At 44.0% G+C, this 19,812-nt stretch overlaps 1 protein-coding gene and 1 pseudogene across 1 annotated transcript; both read right to left on the bottom strand.

The window, feature by feature from the left end:
• Nucleotides 1–1,355: 1,355 nt before the first annotated feature.
• Nucleotides 1,356–5,214, bottom strand: LOC107540626 (CD209 antigen-like protein 2; annotated as a pseudogene).
• Nucleotides 5,215–17,218: 12,004 nt separating this feature from the next.
• Nucleotides 17,219–18,931, bottom strand: GCSAML (germinal center associated signaling and motility like). Its single transcript, XM_087815876.1, has 3 exons — nt 18,871–18,931; nt 18,624–18,652; nt 17,219–17,697 (listed from the first exon to the last, which is right to left on the bottom strand). The coding sequence occupies exons 1-3, from the start codon at nt 18,929–18,931 to the stop codon at nt 17,455–17,457; spliced, it is 333 nt and encodes a 110-aa protein (XP_087672002.1). The 3' UTR covers nt 17,219–17,454.
• Between the last annotated feature and the right edge of the window lie 881 nt (nt 18,932–19,812).

Below are 19,812 nucleotides of genomic sequence, written 5' to 3'. Positions count from 1 at the left end.
AGTAAGTTCCAAGGGTTTTAGGAGTCCTGTGCCAGGAACCTGGGACAAAGGCTAAATCTCTTTGTTATTCCACCACCAGAAGGAAGCCGGAGTGGGCGGAAGGAGGAGTGAGCTGGGCAGGTCTGTCTACAGCCTCAGTTGACTCCACGGGGAGTTCTGAAGCCAGAATGGTCCCCAGGTTGGGCCAACATGGTCAGACCTTTGTCCCCCTGCACCAATATGAGCTATGCCAGGAAGGGACATGACCTTGGGTAAAGTGGCTCTCTGCAGCTGAATCTGTCCCCAAAGGGGCTAACCACTGATGCCTGTCTGCTAACAGCTCTCCCAGCAGATAGAAAAACACATCCTTCCTTGAATGGGGATCTGGGAGGCCCACCCCAGGGTCCACCACATCAGTTTCTTTTTGGTGCAGAGGTTGCAGTTCTGGGCACCTTGGGGTACCTATATGCCAACCCCCACAATCATTGGTTGACTGGGGTCACTAATTCCCTGGTGCATCCAGCGTTCAGAATAAGCTCCAGCCAGAAGTCCCTCTGTCAAGGGGCCAGGCGATGGGAGAATAATGTTGGGAAGATGGAGCGCACGGATGGATGTGATAAAGCTCCGGGGGCCATGGCAGCTACACCGGGTGATCCCACCATATGATCCTGCCCAGGAAGAGAGAGTACATCAATGCAACACATGAGCCCTGATTGAATTCCACACCTGATCACCCCACGAAGCTCTGTTAAAGACCAAAATTCAATGGAGTAAATCTGAAGATCTAATTGACTTTATTGAACGCTTCATGGATCAAGCAATATCTCAACTAGCAAGTAGGAAGGAACTCCGAGGAGCTGAACAAAACAGGAGGCTTTTATAAGCAGGAGGGTGGGGCAAGGAACTTAAGAGTGGATGGTTTCAGGCAAGGTCACTGTCCCTAGGGGAACGCAGAGGGTCTTATCAGGCAGATGTCTTCACTAGTGCTTACCAGGAAATTTCAGATGGACTGGTTAAAAGTCACATTCTTGGGAGAGTCTGAAATGGCAATTAAGTCTTGGTTTGCTGACATGGGGATTAGCAGGAATGACTCCATTTTGAGCCAGTTTCCCCCCCTCTTCCTCTCCCTCCCCCCTCCCTGTTTTTCTAAGAGCTCAGTGGAGCAGGGTGCTCAGAGCTATGACCTCTGAACCAAAAGGAAACTTGAGGGACCAGAGAAAGGAAAGTTGAGCCCATAGGGAAAGAGTCCTAAAGGCTTTGTCAAGAACTCAATACCCCCAGGTCAGGAGAACGGAAGCCGGCAAAATATGGGTGAAGTTCTGCAGACCCAGCAGAGGGGGAATTAGGACTACAGGGATTGGGGACAAAAACAAGCCTCAGTCACTGGAGCAGGAAGCTGAGAGATTTTTGCAGATCCAGAATTTGCTGGTGTCACATTTGGAGTCATTCCAGCCTCTGATCCTGAATTCTGCACAATCCTCCTCCCACTGCTGTTGAGTTCTCCTTTGTTCCAATTTTTCATGAAACTGCAAAACCCACCCAGACTGTGAGCCCCTGTCTCACTGCGTTAGCCTTGTCTCTAACTTCTGTAAACCCGATGCTTTCGCACCTGCCCCGCATGCATTTAGTGGGCATGCCTTACTCTGGACAGCCCCAGGACATGCCTGAGTCACCTTGCCTTGGCCTCCTGCCTGACTTGCTGCACACCTGCCCCTGCCTCTCCCCACCTGACAATTTTAGCAGGAGACCTCCCCAGCGCATGCTTTTCAAATACAAACCAACTAGTCCAGAGCCCACACTTCAACCACCTCCTTTAAGGAGGGTTTTCACTCAGGGCCATTGTTCCCCTGCCCCAATCATCCCAGGGCCAGGGACCAGACAAGGGCACCCTGACGGCCAGAGCAGGCTGAAATTATTCACACTAGCCGATCTCAGGCCTGCTTTTGCTGCCTCGCCCACTCCTTCCCATGAAAACCATAATAAAGGCTCTTTCCCACAGTTTCTCCTTTCCTTCTACCGCCTGGCAGACCCTGGTGCTTCCCTGTGTGGCCCCCACAACATGCTGTGTATGCCTTCTTTTGGAATCTGTGACTATAACAAATTATTTTTTCAGTGGAAATCTTATCAATGGGCCTTACTATACCTCAGATATTCTGCTACATATACTATATTTTATTATTATATTTTAATCCTCACCTGAGGATATTTTTTTCCATTGCTTTTCAGAGGGAGTGGAAGGGAGAGAGAGAGAGATGTGAGAGGGACACATCAATTGGTTGCCTCCCACACGAACCCTGACCAGGGCCAGGGATCGAGCCTGCAACCGAGGTACATGCCCTTGGCCGGAGTCAGACCTGGGACCCTTCAGTCTGCGGGCCGATGCTCTAACTGCTGAGCCAAACCAGCCAGGGCTACATACAGTATATTTTAAAACACCCACACAAGCTGCACATTCCTCTGATGGTGGAATTTGGGGCACCTGCCATCCTATTGAGATGGGTATAAGGAGACCAGTTTCCTCAAGTCAGTGTAAATCCCAGACCCTTAAGCCTGGGGTAGCAGGGAGTGGGGGCGGATGCCCAGGCAGAGCTCACGTCATGGTCCATCCCACTTGGTCGAGGACTCCCTTCACCTGAGACCTACCTGAACAATGGGCGGGGGGGGGAGGAGTGTCCACCCAGTGCCACTTGTCTTTGTGTGTCAGGTCTGAGAGCCCCATTCAGGTGAGGCAGCTACTCTTGGAACTCTACAGCTGCAGAAATTTCTGGTTGATGAAGAGAAGTCAGGAGTGAGCTCCTCCTTCCACTTTCGGGGCTCAGCATCTCCCCAACCTCTTGGTGGGAAGTTCTTCTTTCAGAGTGGCCTTCAGCCTTCTAGTTGACCGATCCTGAGCTCCCGTGTGTGCTTAGGATGTCTGAGTTTTTCTCACATCTGTATCCTGAGCACATCTGTCTGACTTACAGACATACATGCACAAGTGGTTTCTCATTACACACACTTGGTAGCACAACTTGGTGATGTGCTTGACATGAGCTGAGCCTGCCTACATGGTTTATTCATGCCTGGGTTTAATGTACTGAAACCACATAAACCTGTTCATGAGAGAGCTGATCATGTACACTGAGTGACAACGCGTTAACAGCTTGAAATCAGTCACAGTGAGGGAATATACACCAGAAAAATTGGCAAATTCTTCAAATCAGGACCACCACCACTCCCGTCCCTGCTCCTGGGAGTTAGTATTTAAAACATTTGCCGCCCAGCTGGACGTGGCTCAGCGGTTGAGCATCGACCTAGGATCCAGGCGATCAGGGTTCGATTCCCGGTCAGGGCACATGCCCGGGTTGTGAGCTCGATCAATGACTCTCTCATTATTGATGTTTCTATGTCCCTCTCCTTTCCTCTCTCTGAAATCAATAAAGATATATTTAGAAAAATAAAACATTTGCCAGCACTCCACTGGCATTTTATGTGTTTCCCAAAACACACAGATTCAGATCTTATTTATATCTCATTGCAAAGCGCCTGGGACCCCCTCGTTTATATTCTTCCCCTTACCACCTTTACAAGTGGAGTAAACAGCCTCTCTCCTAGAACATCCACTCTGACCATGTCGTACCCAACTGGCCAGATGCATGCCCCAGGCCAGGTTGGGATCCCGCAATAGAACAGGTGTACCTGCTCGTTGGCACTTTTGATTCCCACGAATTGGGCCCCCACTTCCTGTCAGGCAGCTACAGAATCGTGCCAGTTCTGCCGGGAGTTGGAGAGGAACAATTTCCTGGGAAGGTTCACTCCCAAGGACAGGGCAGCGCAGGTGGGCTGTTGGGGGTGATGGGTCAGGGCTGCGACCTAGCTCCAGATGCCCTTGTCCCTGGAGCTGCACACTCTAATCCCTTGACAGCCAGGGTCCCTCCTTGACTCCACATCTCACATGAACCATTCCCCTCTCCAGTCCTAGACCTCCCTCCCAACCTGAGGAGAACTCAGGAGTCACGACCTCCATCTCTTCTAGACTGCGAGAAACAGGAGTTTTAGAGCTCAGAAGAGGAGGCTGGCTGAGCTTAGTTCTTACTGTGCACCTGGCCCCCTGGCAACACCAAGTGCCATCATCCTTGTTACTCTGTGTTCCCATTTCACAGATTAGGAAACTGAGGTTCAGAGGGGAGCAGTGACTCAAGCAGAGTCACACCACACAGAGACCCTTCCAGGCCATAGGACCCCAGCATCCAACCACTCACCCAGCCCAGCCTTCAGTTGGGTCAGTTCCTGGTAGATCTTCTGCTTCGACTGCTCCAGCCCCTGGGGACTGTGGAGACTGCGCCAAGAAAAAAAGGAACTGCAATTATCAAACACCTACTGTGCATTCTTCCCTATGCTGGGCCCTCGGGAGACATTGTTTCTGAGAGTCAAGGTTTTGGTTAATCCTGTTTGAAAGTAAGGAAATTTGACATCCAGAGAAGGCCGCACCAGGACTTCTCCCTAGGTCTCTCCCCCTCTTCTCCTGCACTAGAGGTGGAAGGACTGTGGCAGAGGCCACCAGGCAGCTGACCAGGGAAACCCAGAGGAACCTGAGTCCTGGCATTCCACCCCACCTCCTTCGGGACTTGCTGCCCCCTCCCTGAAGCTACGTTCTCAGACAAAAGGCCCAAGCCTGGGAGCTCCTGACCCTTGGGGTCTGCCCCTGACCTTGGACAAGAACGGCCACCAGGAGTCCAGCGAAGAGTGTGAGGGAGAAAAGCAGCAGGACCCAGCCCGGGCCCAGAACACTTGAGGAAGAAAGGTTGGGCAGTTCTAACACGCTTGTGTCCCTGCGTCAGCCTGCCCCAAGGTCAGTCTGTCCTCTAGCTCCCACCTTGCCCAGGACCCAGAAGTCCAGGCCCCCTACCTCCCCTCCCCAGGACCCAGTCCCTACCTCCCCAGAACCTAGGAGCCCAGGCCCCAGCCCCCACCTCCCCAGGACTCAGGAATTTGGCAGTGGTCATTCTTCCCCTGTTCCCCATCCTCTAATCAATCCTTTCTACTTATGAAGGTCTTGAAGCCATGAATCTGACAGAATCCAAAGGCTTTGGGGGAAAGTCTGATGTCACTGGTTATCAGCTCCTCCTGATTTAGCAGAACACTGACTCAGAGTCTGGGCAAGCTGAGACCAGAGCTAGCCATCCCCTTCCCCACTTCTCCAAGATCCCAGAGTCCCCACCCGGCCTCACCCGAGGCACCCAGATGCCGTGCCATTTGTTCCTTGGGGTCCCACATGTTCATCCACTGTCTCTAAATGCCTCATGGGGGATCCCGAGGACCAGTTTATTTCCTGCCCTGGGGTGCTCACTCCCTACACCTACCTTTGTCTGGAAGAGAAATAGAGAACTGGGCAGTGACATATCACTAGAAAAAGCTAGAGGGAGGGGGCTTCTGACATGGAGCGAGATGGATTGGACCTTCTAGGAATGTCTGGGAGGTGCTGGGGGGTGGTCTGGGGTTGACAGCAAGAAGGACTTGTCTGCTCATGGCATGGTCAGCTATGAGATTTTTTTTCCCTTTAACTTAATTTTTATTGTTGACACTATCACAGATGTCCCCATCCCACTCCCCACCCCCCTGGCTGTGGGATGTTTTTGATGAAATCCAGTAACACAGATAGTAAAGCTCATTTGTCATGCCTCCTCCACTTGGGGGGGGGGAGCAGGAAGCAACCCAATCTTCCTGGAATAGTTGTCCCCTCTGACCTCCAGGCCCTGCTGCCTGGGCTTGCTGATGTCCATATTTACGGTGATTTCTGCTGACTTTGGGAGTTGCAGCTGCATCATAATTGCTTACGTTTATTTAATGCCTCTGTCCTGGGGCAGTTTTCTAACTATATATGAACTCATTTACTCTTCCCACCCCAGGGTAGATAATATGATCTCCATTTTACAGATGGGGAAATGAAAGCATGGAGTTTCTGGCTTAAGTTCACACAGCTGGTAAATAGTAGAGCTGAGGTTTGAATCTAGATAGTCCACCTCCAGAGCCCATGCTGTCCTGCGGCTCTGGAGGTGGACTATCTAGATCCAAAGAGTATAAATAGTATCAAGGAGGAAACAAAAAATTCATAGAAGCTTTATTCATGAGTCCCAAACTGGAAACCCAAGTGGCCACTAACAGGTGACTGAAAAATAATTGTGGCACATTCACACACTGGAAAACTACTTAATAATGAAAAAGTAAACTACAGACACATGCAACAATGTGGGTAGATCCCACAAAAGAGCCAAAGAATCGATACAAAGACTACATGCAGTAAGATTCAATATTACATGAATTTTGAGAACAGCCAGAATTGGGGTTAATTGAAGGGTGGTTGAGATTGCCCAGGAGGAGGCACATGAAGTCCTCTCTGTGCCAGAAATGTCCTATATTCTGACCTGAGAAGTGGGTATGTGGGTATATTCATATGTAAAACTCCTCGAGCTGTACACATGAGATAAAATGACATAGACCTAGACACGCATATAGCAACGCCGGTTCCTAGATTTGACGATGTGCTGTAGTTATGTGCGATATCACCACTGGGGGAAGCTGGGGGAAGTGTCAGCGAGACCTCACTGGACTATCTCTGCAGCCTCCTGGGACTCTATTGTTATTTGAAAATTAAAAAGTAAAAACAGCTAACAATTGAAGGAGAGTACATAAACATTTTTTAAGGCTAGTAAACTCAGTAAAATATTTCCTGTATAACCCAAATTTTGTGCTTACCCAACAAAAATATTACACCATGAATTTTTCCTGTCTTTTGGAAATGCCAGTTTTATTTTATTATTATTATTTTTTAAAATTTATCTTTATTGATTTCAGAGAGAGGAAGGGAGAGGGAGAGGGAGAGAGAAACAGCCATGATGAGAGTCCTTGACAGGCTGCCTCCAGCTCGCCCCCTGCTGGGGATCGAGCTGGAAACCCGGGCCTGTGCCCTGACCGGGAATCTCCTGGATCCTAGTGGATGCTGCACCGCTGAGCCACACCCGGCCGGGTGAAAAGCCACTATTTTAAATGTTAAATATGAATTAAAAACTTTAAGTGGCCATGTAGAATGATAGAATTAGAGTAACTCGAATTCTGGTTTCTTCTTTCTTTTTTCACTTTTACGATCATGGACATCTTGTTAGATTTCAAACCTACTTTTTAAAGAAGAGAATCTGTAGAAGCACAGGGGTTGGGAACCTGAACTGTGCCCCAAGGGAAAACCAGTAAGTGACTCTAGATCTGCACAAACTCCCTCTAAAAGCTGTGTGGAGCTCAACATCGTAGTAAAGAATTTGAAAACCAGAGAAACAAGATGGAGGAGTAACAGCTGCACCCGCCCCCTCCCGCAACCACATCAAAATCACAACTAAAATACAGAACCACCGTCACTCGGAGCCTCCTGAGGTCTGGCTGAACAGAAGCCCCGCAACCAGGGAACTGAGACCCATAGGAGGGGCAGAGATGCGGGCGGATCGGGGCTGAATCGAGGAGACGCGGCCGCGGGCCCACACCCAGTGCCGAGGGTTAAACCCAGGAGGGAATCTCGGCGGTGGGGGTTTCCCGGAGGAGTGAGGGGTCCCAGCCCCACAGCAGGCCCCCAGCCCAGGGCTCCAGGGCCGGGAAGAGATGTCCCCACAACTCCGGGCTGTGAAACCCGCGGGGACTGTGGCTGAGGGACACGGAGGCTGCGGGAGCCCCAGCAGCTCCTCTAAAGGGCCCGGCGCAGACTCACCCGGACGCTCCCTCTGAGCCCAGCGCCGGGAGCAGCCTGAAAGGACCTGGGACACTCGGGGAGGAACTAACCTGCCTGAGATCCGGGCGAGAGGCGGAGGGCGGCTTCCTCCAGGCAGAAGGGCTGGCGGAGGCCGTGGCTCCTGTGGCGAGTCCTCCCCGCACAGCCGGCAGGCAGGCGCCATGTTTGAGTCGCCAGCACCTGACTCCCACTGTTGGCCCCGCCCCGTGATCCCCGGAGGCCCCGCCCCTCCCCACCTGCAGCGCATCCAGGCCATTTCCAGGGGCTTTTCTGTGCAAGCGGCCTCTCGAACCTCATGCTTGGGACTTTCCTAAAATCTCTCAAACAAGCAGCAGCGGGACCCATACGGCTTGATAAGTGGCCCCGGGTCTAGCATTAGCCGCAGCCTGCATTGGCTCATAGCTTGGCCTCTCCTGGGCACCTCCAAGCCCAGCACAAGGAGCAACCATCTGCGGTTTGCTGTGTAGCTCATGCTGGGTGGCCCTGGGCAAGGCACTGGCACAGGCTGACTTTGCACCTCCCGGGAGGCCCAGAGACAATGCACCTGGTGGTCAGACACGACCACGCTGGATTACAGCCCTACCACAGCCACGAGTGACACACTCAAGGGGTGCACTTGGCGAACACCAAAGCCCCACTGAAGTAAATCCTGCTCCATAGGGGTGTCTCCAGCACAGCAGCTCTTTGGATGTAGTTGCAGCTGGTCCTCACAGCTGATTGGCCTGGGCGTCAGTTCCTAGTGACACCAACAGCAACCAAGGCTCAACTACAACAGGACAGTGCACACAGCCCACACAGGGGAGCACCTAGAAGGCCCAGCTCAGGTGACTGGGGAGGCTGAGCCACTGGACCCTACAGGACACCTACTACACAAAGCCACTCTACAAATTTCAGGAGACATAGCAGCTCTACCCAATACATAGAAACAAACACCTGGAAACAGCCAAAATGTGGAGGCAAAGAAACATGTCACAAAGGAAAAAACAGAAGAAATCTCAGAAGAGGAACTAAATGAAATAGATCCAAGCAAGCTAACAGATATAGAATTCAGAATTTTGTTTATAAGGATGTTTAAGCAGACTGTTAGGGAAATAACTGAGAAAATCGATAACATAATAAAGTACCAATTTGAAATGAAGGCTACAGGAACTGAAATGAAGAATTGTTTACAGGGAATCAACAGTAGAGGACACTAAGAATTAAACCAGCAATTTGGAACACAAGGAAACAAAAAACTCCCAACCAGAAGAACAAAAAGAAAAGAGAATCTAGAAATATGAAAATAGTATAAGGAGCCTCTGGGACAACTTCAAGAAGTCCAACATTTGTATTATTGGGGTGCCAGAAGGGGAAGAAATGAGCCAGAAATTGAAAACCTATTTGAAAAAGTAATTACAGAAAACTTCTCCTACCTGGGGAAAGAAATAGACTTACAAGGCCAGGAAGCACAGGGGGTCCCAAACAAGAGGAACCCAAAGAGGCCCACAGCAAGACACATAATAATTAAAATGCCAGAGGTTAAAGACAAAGAGAATCTTAAAAGCAGCAAGAGAAAAGCAGTTAATTACCTACAAGAGAGCACCCATATGACTGTCAGCTGATTTCTCAACAGAAACTTTGCAGGCCAGAAGGGAGTGGCAAAAAATATTCAAAGTGATGAAAAACATGAAACTACAACCGAGATTGCTCTATCCAGCAAAGCTATCATTTAGAATTGAAGGTCAAATAAAGAGCTTCACACATAAGAAAAAGCTAAAGGGGTTCATCACCACCAGACCAGCACTACAGGAAAAGTTGAAAGATCTTTAAAAAGAAGCTAATGAACAAAAGAATCTGACAAACTAAATAGGTCCAGAGACATTGACACATGCAACAGACAATCATATTTCAGAGGAAAGAGGGAAGGGGGGTGGAGGGTGGGAAGAGATTAACCAAAGAAAATATACGCATATATGCATAACCCATGGACACAGTCAATAACAGGATGAAGGCCTGGGGAGGGGGTGGGAGTGAAGTGGAGGGGGTCAATTGGGGGGAAAAATGGGACACCTGTAATATTCTCAATAATAAAGATAAAATTTAAAAAAAAAGCTTCTGCACAACAAAGGAAACCAGCATCAAAATGAAAAGGGAACCCACGGTCTGGGAAAACATATTTGCCAATGATACATGTGCTAAGGGGTTAATTTCCAAACTACATAAAGTACTTGTACAAGTCAACAAAAGGAAGACAAACAATCCAATTTAAAAATGGACAAAAGACCTAAATAGACCCTTCTCCAAAGAGGACATACAAATGGCCAAGTAACATATGAAAAAATGCTCAACCTCACTAATCATCAGAGAGATGCAAATTAAAACCACAATAAGGTACCACCTCATACCTGTCAGAATGGCTACCATAAAAAAATCAACAAACAAGTGCTGGCAAGGATGTGGAGAAAAGGGAACCCTAGTGCACTGCTGGTGGGAATGCAGACTGGTGCACCACTATGGAAAACAGTGTGGGGTTTCCTCAAAAAATTAAAATTGGAACTGCCATTTGGCCCAGTGATCCCCCAGAAGATAACATGTACTTCTTGGTATATGTCATCTTATGCTATATGACAAGTTGATAAAATAAGGAAGAATTAGACACATTTGCTTAATATATATGCAGGTATATCCATGTAATATGTATAATGCATATGAATATATATTTTCCTTTGTATATACACATATGTATAAAATACATATGTATGTATGTACACAAAGATATTTATAACAGAATTTAAAAAACTCTTTTTACGAGGCCAGCATTAGCCTAATTCCAAAACCAGATAAAGACATACAAAGAAAATTACAGGCCAATATCCCTGATGAACATAGATGCTAAAATCCTCAACAACATATTAGCAAATCGAATCCAGCAATATATTAAAAAGGTCATACACCACGACCAAGTGGGATTTATTCCAGGGATGCAAGGCTGGTGCAATATTCCCAAATCAATAAATGTGATACCTCACATAAACAAATTGAAAGATAAAAATCACATGATCATATCAATAGATGCAGAAAAAGCATTTGACAAAATCCAACACCCATTTTTGATAAAAGCTCTCAGCAAAGTGGGAATAGAGGGATCATACCTCAACAAAATAAAGGCCATATGTGACAAATCTACAGCCAACATCATACTCAATGGGCAAAAACTAAAACCATTTCCCTAAAAACAGGAACAAGACAGGGATATCCACTTTCACCACTCTTATTCAACATAGTGCTGGAAGTCCTAGCCAAAGCGATTAGACAAGAAGAAAACATAAAAGGCATCCAAATTTGAAAAGAGGAAACAAAGCTGTCATTATTTGCAGATGACATGATATTGTATATAGAGAATCCTAAAGACTCCACCAAAAAACTACTAGATTTAATAAATGAATTCAGCAAAGTAGCAGGATACAAAATTAACACCCAGAAATCAGTGGCATTTTTATACACCAATAATGAACTCTCAGAAAGAGAAACTAAAAAAACAACCCCATTTACCATTGCAACTAAAAAAATAAGATACCTAGGAATAAAGTTAACCAAGGATGTAAAAGACCTTTACTCAGAAAACTATAGTAAACTGAAAAAAGAAATAGAGGAAGATATAAACAAATGGAAAAATATACCATGTTCATGGATTGGAAGAATTAACGTCATTAAAATGTCCATATTACCCAAAGCAACCTATAAATTCAATGCAATCCCTATTAAAATACCAACAGCATATTTCACATATTTAGAAAAGAACACTTCAAAAATTTATATGGAACCAAAAAACACCCCGAATAGCCACAGCAATCCTGAGAAAGAAAAACAAAGTTGGAGGGATCACAATACCAGATATCAAGTTACACTACAAAGCCACTGTAATCAAAACAGCCTGGTATTGGCACAAGAACAGACATATTGATCAGTGGAACAGACCAGAGAACCTAGAAATTGACCCATGCCATTTTGGTCAATTAATATTTGATAAAGGAGGCAAGAACATACAATGGAGTAAAGACAGTCTTTTCAATAAATGGTGTTGGAAAAATTGGACAGATACATGCAAAAAAATGAAGCTGGACCACAAACTTACACCACACACAAAAGTAAATTCAAAATGGATAAAAGACTTAAATGTAAGACAGGAAACCATAAAAATCCTAGAGGAAAACATAGGCAGTAAAATCTCAGACATGTCTCATAGCAATATGTTTGCTGATACATATCCTAGGGCAAGAGAAACTAAGGAAAAAATAAACAAATGGGACTGCATCAAAATAAAAAGCTTCTGCACAGCAAGGGAAACCATCAACAAAACGAAAAGGGAGCCCACTGTATGTGAGAACATATTTGCCAATGACACATCAGATAAAGGATTAATATCCAAAATATATAAGGAACTTATACAACTTAACAAAAGGAAGATAAACAACCCAATTAAAAAATGAGCAATGGAGCTAAATAAACACTTCTCCAAAGAAGACATACAAATGGCTAAGGGACATATGAAAGAATGCTCTCAACATTGCTAATCATCAGAGAGATGCAAATTAAAACCACAATGAGGTATCACCTCACACCTGTCAGAATGGCTCCATCAACAAGTCAACAAACTACAAGTCCTGGTGAGGGTGTGGAGAAAAGGGCACCCTAGGACACTGCTGGTGGGAATGCAGACTGCTGCAGCCACTGTGGAAAGCAGTATGGAGTTTCCTCAAAAGATTAAAAATTGACCTGCCATTTTACCCAGTGGTCCCACTTCTAGGAATATATCCTAAGGAACCCCAAACACCAATTGCAAAAAACTTATGCACCCCTATGTTCATAGCAGCGCAATTCACAATAGCTAAGATCTGGAAACAGCCCAAGTGCCCATCAGTAGATGAGTGGATAAAACAGCTGCGGCACATTTACACCATGGAATACTATGAGGCTTTGAAGAAGAAGGACCTTTTGGCCTTTGGCATGGAGGGAACTAGAGAGTATTATGCTAAGTAAAATGAGCCAGTCAGAGGACAAGTACCAAATGATCTCACTTATATGTGGAATATAATAAACAAAGTAAACTGATGAACAAAGCTGACCCAGAAACATAGAAGCTTGGAACAAACTGAGGGATCTCAGAGAAAAGGCTGGGAGGGGTGTGGGTGGGGAGAGATTGGTCAGGGAACTTGTATGTATATGGGCATGGTCTATGGGCATGGACATTGGTGTGGGGAGGGCCTGGGGGTGGGATGGATGTGGGGTGGAGGGGATCAGTGGGGTTAAAAAGGGGACATCTGTAATGGTCTCAACAATAAAGAAAGAAACATTAAAATAATAATAATAATAATAAATCCTCATAACAGCTATAGCCCTTATTTCTGTAACTGATCACATGGTTGTAGCTAGTGTTTATAATTTCTTTACTTTATTAGGCTTACACATTACATATTGCCTTTGCCCTCAGCAAGAACCTCAGCTGGTTATGTTTTCCTCTCTTTCTATTATTATTATTATTATTATTATTATTATTATTATTATTATTATTTTAAAAATATCTTTATTGATTTCAGAGAGAGGAAAGGAGAGGGAGAGAGAGATAGAAACATCAATGATGAGGGAGTCATTGATCAGCTGCAGCCCGTAACCCGGGCACGTGCCCTGACAGGGAATCGAGCCCCGATTACCTGGATCCTAGGTTGACGCTCAACCGCTGATTCAAGCCCGGCCTGGTTCTTTCTTTTATTTTTAATCCTCACTGGAGGATATATTTTTTCCATTGCTTTTCAGAGAGGGAGAGAGAGAGAGAGAGGAACATCGATTGGTTGCCTCCAGCATTCACCCCAACCAGGGCCTTGGATCGAGGCTGCAACTGAGGTACATGCCCTTGATCAGAATCGAACCCAAGACCCTTCAGTCCATGGGCCGACACTCTAACCACTGAGCCAAATTGGCTAGGGCAGTTATGTTTTCCCTTTTTTATATAATTTTTCTTTTTAATATATCTTTATTGATTTCAGAGAGAGGAAAGGAGAGGGAGAGAAAGATATAGAAACATCAATGATGAGAGTCATTGATTGGCTGCAGCCCGCAACCCGGGCATGTGCCCTGACCGGGAATCGAACCCCGATCGCCTGGATCCCAGGTCAACACTCAACCACTGAGCCACGCCCGGCCGGGCTAGGGCAGTTATGTTTTTCTTACCTTTTGGGGTGACCCAAACCTTTATCTCTGAAGGGTCTGGGCCATCAGTAGTCCTACCTGAATTGTGTTATTATAATTTTCCTTTCACCTTAATAATAGGACAAGGTAGAAACAAGAGAACCCTAAGGGAGCTCCTCATTTCTAGACATGTTCTTCCTCATCACTGCGGGGGGACAGTCATTTTCCACTTGGTGGCCAGTATGAATTCCCCCAACCAGCACAGTAATTCCCGTCTTTGCCTATTGATCCAGAGGGACCGAGCCCACAGGGCCAGGCAACAGTCTTAGCTTCCAGTTCAGTGGAATCATTGTTCTTTCTCTCAGTGTAAGCATCCCTTTCTTTGAAACTTCTGGACCAGCAGTGCACCAATTTCCAAGGAAAAATATTTAAAAATTAAATATTTGTAATGAGTCACTAGGGATAAGTATGAGTGGTGCCCTCCTAATGCCAACCTTTGTTCCCTGGGCCCACAAATCCTGGCTGTGCAAGATAGAGCACCATATATTTGACACTGATTTACAGCATACACAGTCTCCTGGGGAATCCTGCCCCAGCCCTGCAAGGTATTCCCACCCAGCTGGCAGTCACTGAGGCTTCAAAATACATTTCCAATGTCCTACGAAGCTACCTGCTTCAGGAGCATGGGAAACGTAGTCAGACGAGGGGGTTTCCTCACGGGAGCCCATTGCCACACTTTCTTTTCCGTGCAGTAAATTCCTGGACCAGAAGCAATAATGCGCAGAGTACTATGAAGGGGAATAAGACCTTCTGTTAAGTCCACAGATACTATATTTGGCAGAAGCATTGCATTCAGGGAAGAAATACCCATATGCAGAGTAAGCCTCAATTCCAGTAGGAACAAAATAGTGCCCCTTCCATGTGGAAATGGTCTAAGGTAGTTGACTTGGCACCAGGGAGCTGGCTGATCCCCACAGGAGCAATGCCGTGCTGGGCAGTCAGCGCTGGTCTCTGCTGCGGGCAGGTTGGACACCGACAGTGACCGTAACCAGGAGGCATTGGTGAGCCCACGCATCACCTTCATCCCTGCCACCAAGGCCACTCTGTTAATGAGCCCATTGGGCGATAACAGGGACGGCCGGTGAAATAGGATGAATGGCACCCACAGAACAGGGTCACCTCCTGAATTTATTTGGATTTATTTCCCATATCTGGCACATAAATGTCTTATCCATAAGTCTGGGAATCCCAAAGATTGCAAGCAAATCACCAGAAGCTAGGAGAGAGGCATGACAGTTTCTCCCCTAGAAGCTTCATAAAAATAAAATGTGCTGACCTTGAGCTTGAACTTTCCAGACTCTAGGTTGTGAGGAAATAACTTTGTTGTTGTTTAAGCCACCTAGTCTGTCTTGGCAGTCCTGGCAAACTAATACACTTCAATATTCGAATATATTTACAGCAGTTTTATTCATAATGTCAAAACTGTAAATATCCCACATACCCATCCTCAAGTGATTAGATTTATAATTATAGGATATCTATACAGAAGTATACTGCTGGAAAAAAGAAGTCGGTTACTGAGACAAGTTAAGCATGGACAAATCTCAAAAACATGATGAATGAACAATGCCTTAACGTAAAAAGCAAATACTAAAAGGATCAATTTCTATGACTCTCCAGAAGAGATTAATTGACCTAGTTATACAAAGCATGCCATTAGTAGCCAGGACTGGTGAAATTGCCTGAAAAGGGCATAATAGACTTTCTGGGACTACATAAATGGGGGAGTGATTAGATGGGTGAATGAATACATTTGACAAAATTCATATAACTCTCTCTTTATGGTGCTTACATTTTGTTGTATGTAATAATACTTGAGTAAAATTGATTAAAATATACATAATTTTAAAATTCCAAATATATATATACATGAAAAAGTTAACCTTTAGAGAACAGTTTACAGGTTAAAAAGCAGTTTTACAATAGTTTTATTGCTTTTTAAAACCACATAAGATATTTAATTTGAAAAATTCTTTTTCACTGAAAAACTGAGTCTCAGAAGGATTGGTTGGTCTATCCAGGCTTTGTGGTTAACAATGAGGTCGCATCTGTGCCTTTGGATTTCAATATTTCTTCTATTAAACAATTCTATTCATTAATCTACTGCTGCTCCTTCTCCTACAATTCCAGATTGTTATACAATATATTAAAAATAAGGCATACAGAAAGTAAATAATTTTGTCATTTCCTAAATTTAGCTGATTTCTACAAGACTGGAATATTCTGACAGGGTGACTTATCCAGAATTATAAGATTTCTAATACGTTCCCCTTTCAGACATTGAAATCACCACAAAGGAGCCCAAGAACTAGTCAGGAGAGTCAAAACGTGTATAAAACAAATGAGTAGCCAGTGTCCATCTATTGATTGACCCATGTTGGTGACCAAAGTATCATTATACAGAAAAATGAATCACTGGTGTTTTGTCAGTTAAAGCCTTTGTGCCCTTATGAGGAAGTTGGCATCTCATTAAAAAATTCCTTGGGGCCTGGCCGGCGTGGCTCAGTGGTTGAGCATCGGCCTATGACCTAGGAGATCGGGGTTTGATTCCCAGTCAGGACACATGCCGGGGTTGTGGGCTAGATTCCCAGTGTGGGGCGTGCAGGAGGCAGCCGATCAATGACTCTCTCATCATGGATGTTTCTATCTCTCTCTTCCTCTCTCTGAAATAAAAAAGATATATATTTTTAAAAATTTCCTTAGGGATGAAAATAAAAATGGATGGATTATTTATCAGTTTGCCTAAAATTTAAAATCAGAGGCTATTGACTCTTCTTTAGTAGAGGCAGCTAATCACAGGGCGATCACCTAGTATGTTGTGAACAGAGCTATAGGCACAAGTTTGCTTTTGTGTTTTGCTAATATTTGAACAAAGTCATTCTATTTACTATTAGAAAGAAAGACAACGGGTAACTAAGCCTGATGCATTTCTTCTTTAATAATTAATGGCATACTCAGCTTCTTCTCTCAGAAAATCCAATATTAATAACTATTGATTCTTGAAATATTATCACAAGCAAAATTTCCAATACATGAAAAAGACAAAATTGAAGTAAATACCAGATTAGTAATGGGTCTCATCACTGGTCTTATATTTTAAAAGTTTATTGAGTAGTTTATACTTCAAAAATAAAATACATAATTAGGAATGAAAATATTGGCATTTGAAATTTGGAAAGTGCGGGTGGAACTGAATGTTTTAGGTCATATATTTGTGGATGCTTATTGCCTAGGAAGGTTTCCCCACCACGTCCATGTCTTCAAACCTTATAAACAAAGAGATGTAGGATACTTTATATCATGATGTCAATGTATATGGCTTCGCACAAACCACAGCAATACCATGCTTAAGAGTTTCCCAAGGCAATATAGTAAAAGGACATCATTTCTAAACTCTGGCCAGAAATGAACGTTTTCTGAGCTGCCGAGAGAGACTTCCCCAGAGGGCAGTGCTCTGCGCCGTCTTTGTTTCTGAAAGGTGAGGGGGAATGAGGTGTCTAGTGGGGAAGCACAAGTTCATAATCATGGTCAGGGGCGCAGGGAGAAGGCCTGGGGGTGCCAGTCGTCCTGAGGAGGGCATATTCTGTTTCTGACCCTTCTTTCAACGATTTCACTCTCTTTGTGACAGAGTTAATGTTCTCATAACCACTGTCATTGGAGCTCAAGGAGGGCCTATGATAGGAGCTGGGACTAATGACCGTGTAGCACACGTCTTCGGGGCCACTGCCACTGTCATTTTCCTGCCAAGCACAAAGAAGAAAGACATCAAGGATCCAGAATCACCTGCCAAATTTTAACTCAGTCCCCCACCCCTCCTCTTTTCTTCTCTGATGCTGATTTTATACTTCAGGTATCCAAAGCCCTTTCTTCAGGCCCTGATGCCTTAGAGACCTCATTTTAGCAACGTGTATTATGCTCTAAGCTACCACACACTCTGCTCTCATTTCACCTCATATAATAAAAGAGAAAAGAAATACACTGCTATCCCTCTGAATATCTACAGAAAAGCAGTTGTACACTTTAGGTCACACATGTCAAGATAGAATATATGCAACAGTTGACACTCACTAGGTAAATTATCAAATTACATAACTATAAATATTTATAAAATAAAATACAATTAATAAAATCTAGAGTTTAAATACATTTTCAATTGCATAGACCATGAAAGAAAAATTTTAAAATTAAGATACTACCTAATAATTAAGTTAATAAAATGCTTGTGATGTAGTATTAAAAGGAATAAACTTCTGTATGTGTTTGTTGATATCCACCATGCTGGTAAATATAAATGTTAATTCATGGACATAAGGATTGGAAACAAAGGTGGAAAGTTAAAAAGAACTGATGTTTTATGGTGGTCAGATTATGCATGTGTATTTATTTGATTTAATTTATTTTTGTTATAAATTTTTTGAAAATTAAAATAACACTTTAGTAGAATTAGAATAACAAGAAGAACTTTCCAATCATCTAAATCAAAGCATTTTTTAAAATTTTTATTTATTTTTGTTTCTACATTAAAATGACCAAGAATATCACTTAAAATATGAAAGACATTGATCGCTGCATTTAGAAATGGCAAGGAAAGGAAGGCCTACAGCTATGCTTATATAAAGTCATCTGGATTTTGACACTTATCAGACACATGCAATGTTTTTATTACCTGATTAGAAGTGGATAAAGCTTCATTACCTGGAGAATAAAAATAAAAGGAAACCAATTTGAGAATTTTGGACCATCCCAGCTTGGGGGGGGTGAGGTTGAAAGGGCAGAACGCAGCGATAAGACTGCACGAGGCCTGCTGGCCTTGGGCCTTCTCATTCCAGAGCGTGTCAAGGCTGCAGGACAGGATCGTGGAAGAACCTATGTTCTGAGGCAGCACCAATGCTACGTTTCTGTGTAAATGGTACACAAGCTGCCGAAGGACAGCAGACTTTGGAAATTGGGTAACACAATCTTGTCCACAAACATGCTATGAAAACAGAGTATGGCAAGTATGAAGGCAGAATGATTATAGCTGTACATTTAAGATAGAGCTTCTATAAAAGTGTGACAGGAAAAATCATATTTTTAAAGATGAATAGTCATTATAGAGATAGGTACTGAAATAACAAAAGTAAGTTCTTCAGATTAAATGCAAGTATACAGACTGAGGCTAATTACATGTATGGATACTGAAGCAATTTACACGCTAATCTGATATCCACTACTAATATTTTTAATAAACAAGCTGGAATTCAGGAGGGCACAGAATACTAAATATGGCAAAATTCTCAATTTATAAGAGGAACATTGACTGATTCTAAAGCCCACAAGAGAATAAGCTTGATAGTGATTCTTAGCAAAATCTTAGAATATATTAAACAAATTAAACAGATTATGTAAGACATCAGTATGTTAATATTTTCTAATAACCCATTCTTCACAAATAAAAAGTCATTCAATGCAGTGCTTTCAAATATAAAATGCTATATATATCCATAAAATCACATATCTTCACAAATGCAATAATTTAAACAAATATGTTTTAATTTTAATATTGTTTTATAATCATAAATTTAGGAAATTATGTAGCCTAGAAATATAATTCAGTTGTAGCATTAGGGACAGCAATTTGGAAAATCAAGTGTCAGTGTGATGGGCATCGGGAACCCAAAGGCCAGTGGTCCCACTGTTGGTGCTGAAGATGTCAAAAGGTTTAGAAACAAACATAGTTAGTCTCAGATTAAAAACATGGAACATGCCATTATGAAGCTAAAGGTCAGTTGCATTAACCTTCGCTGTAGACTTCTTACTTGAAATCAGGGTATTGATTAGGGAAAAAAGAAATGACCCTTAGAATCAGAATGAGA

This window comes from Miniopterus natalensis, chromosome 4 (assembly GCF_054644295.1).
Source record: "Miniopterus natalensis isolate mMinNat1 chromosome 4, mMinNat1.hap1, whole genome shotgun sequence".
In the NCBI taxonomy this organism is placed as follows: Eukaryota; Metazoa; Chordata; class Mammalia; order Chiroptera; family Miniopteridae; genus Miniopterus; species Miniopterus natalensis.
This window is presented reverse-complemented; position numbering and strand designations above follow the sequence as displayed.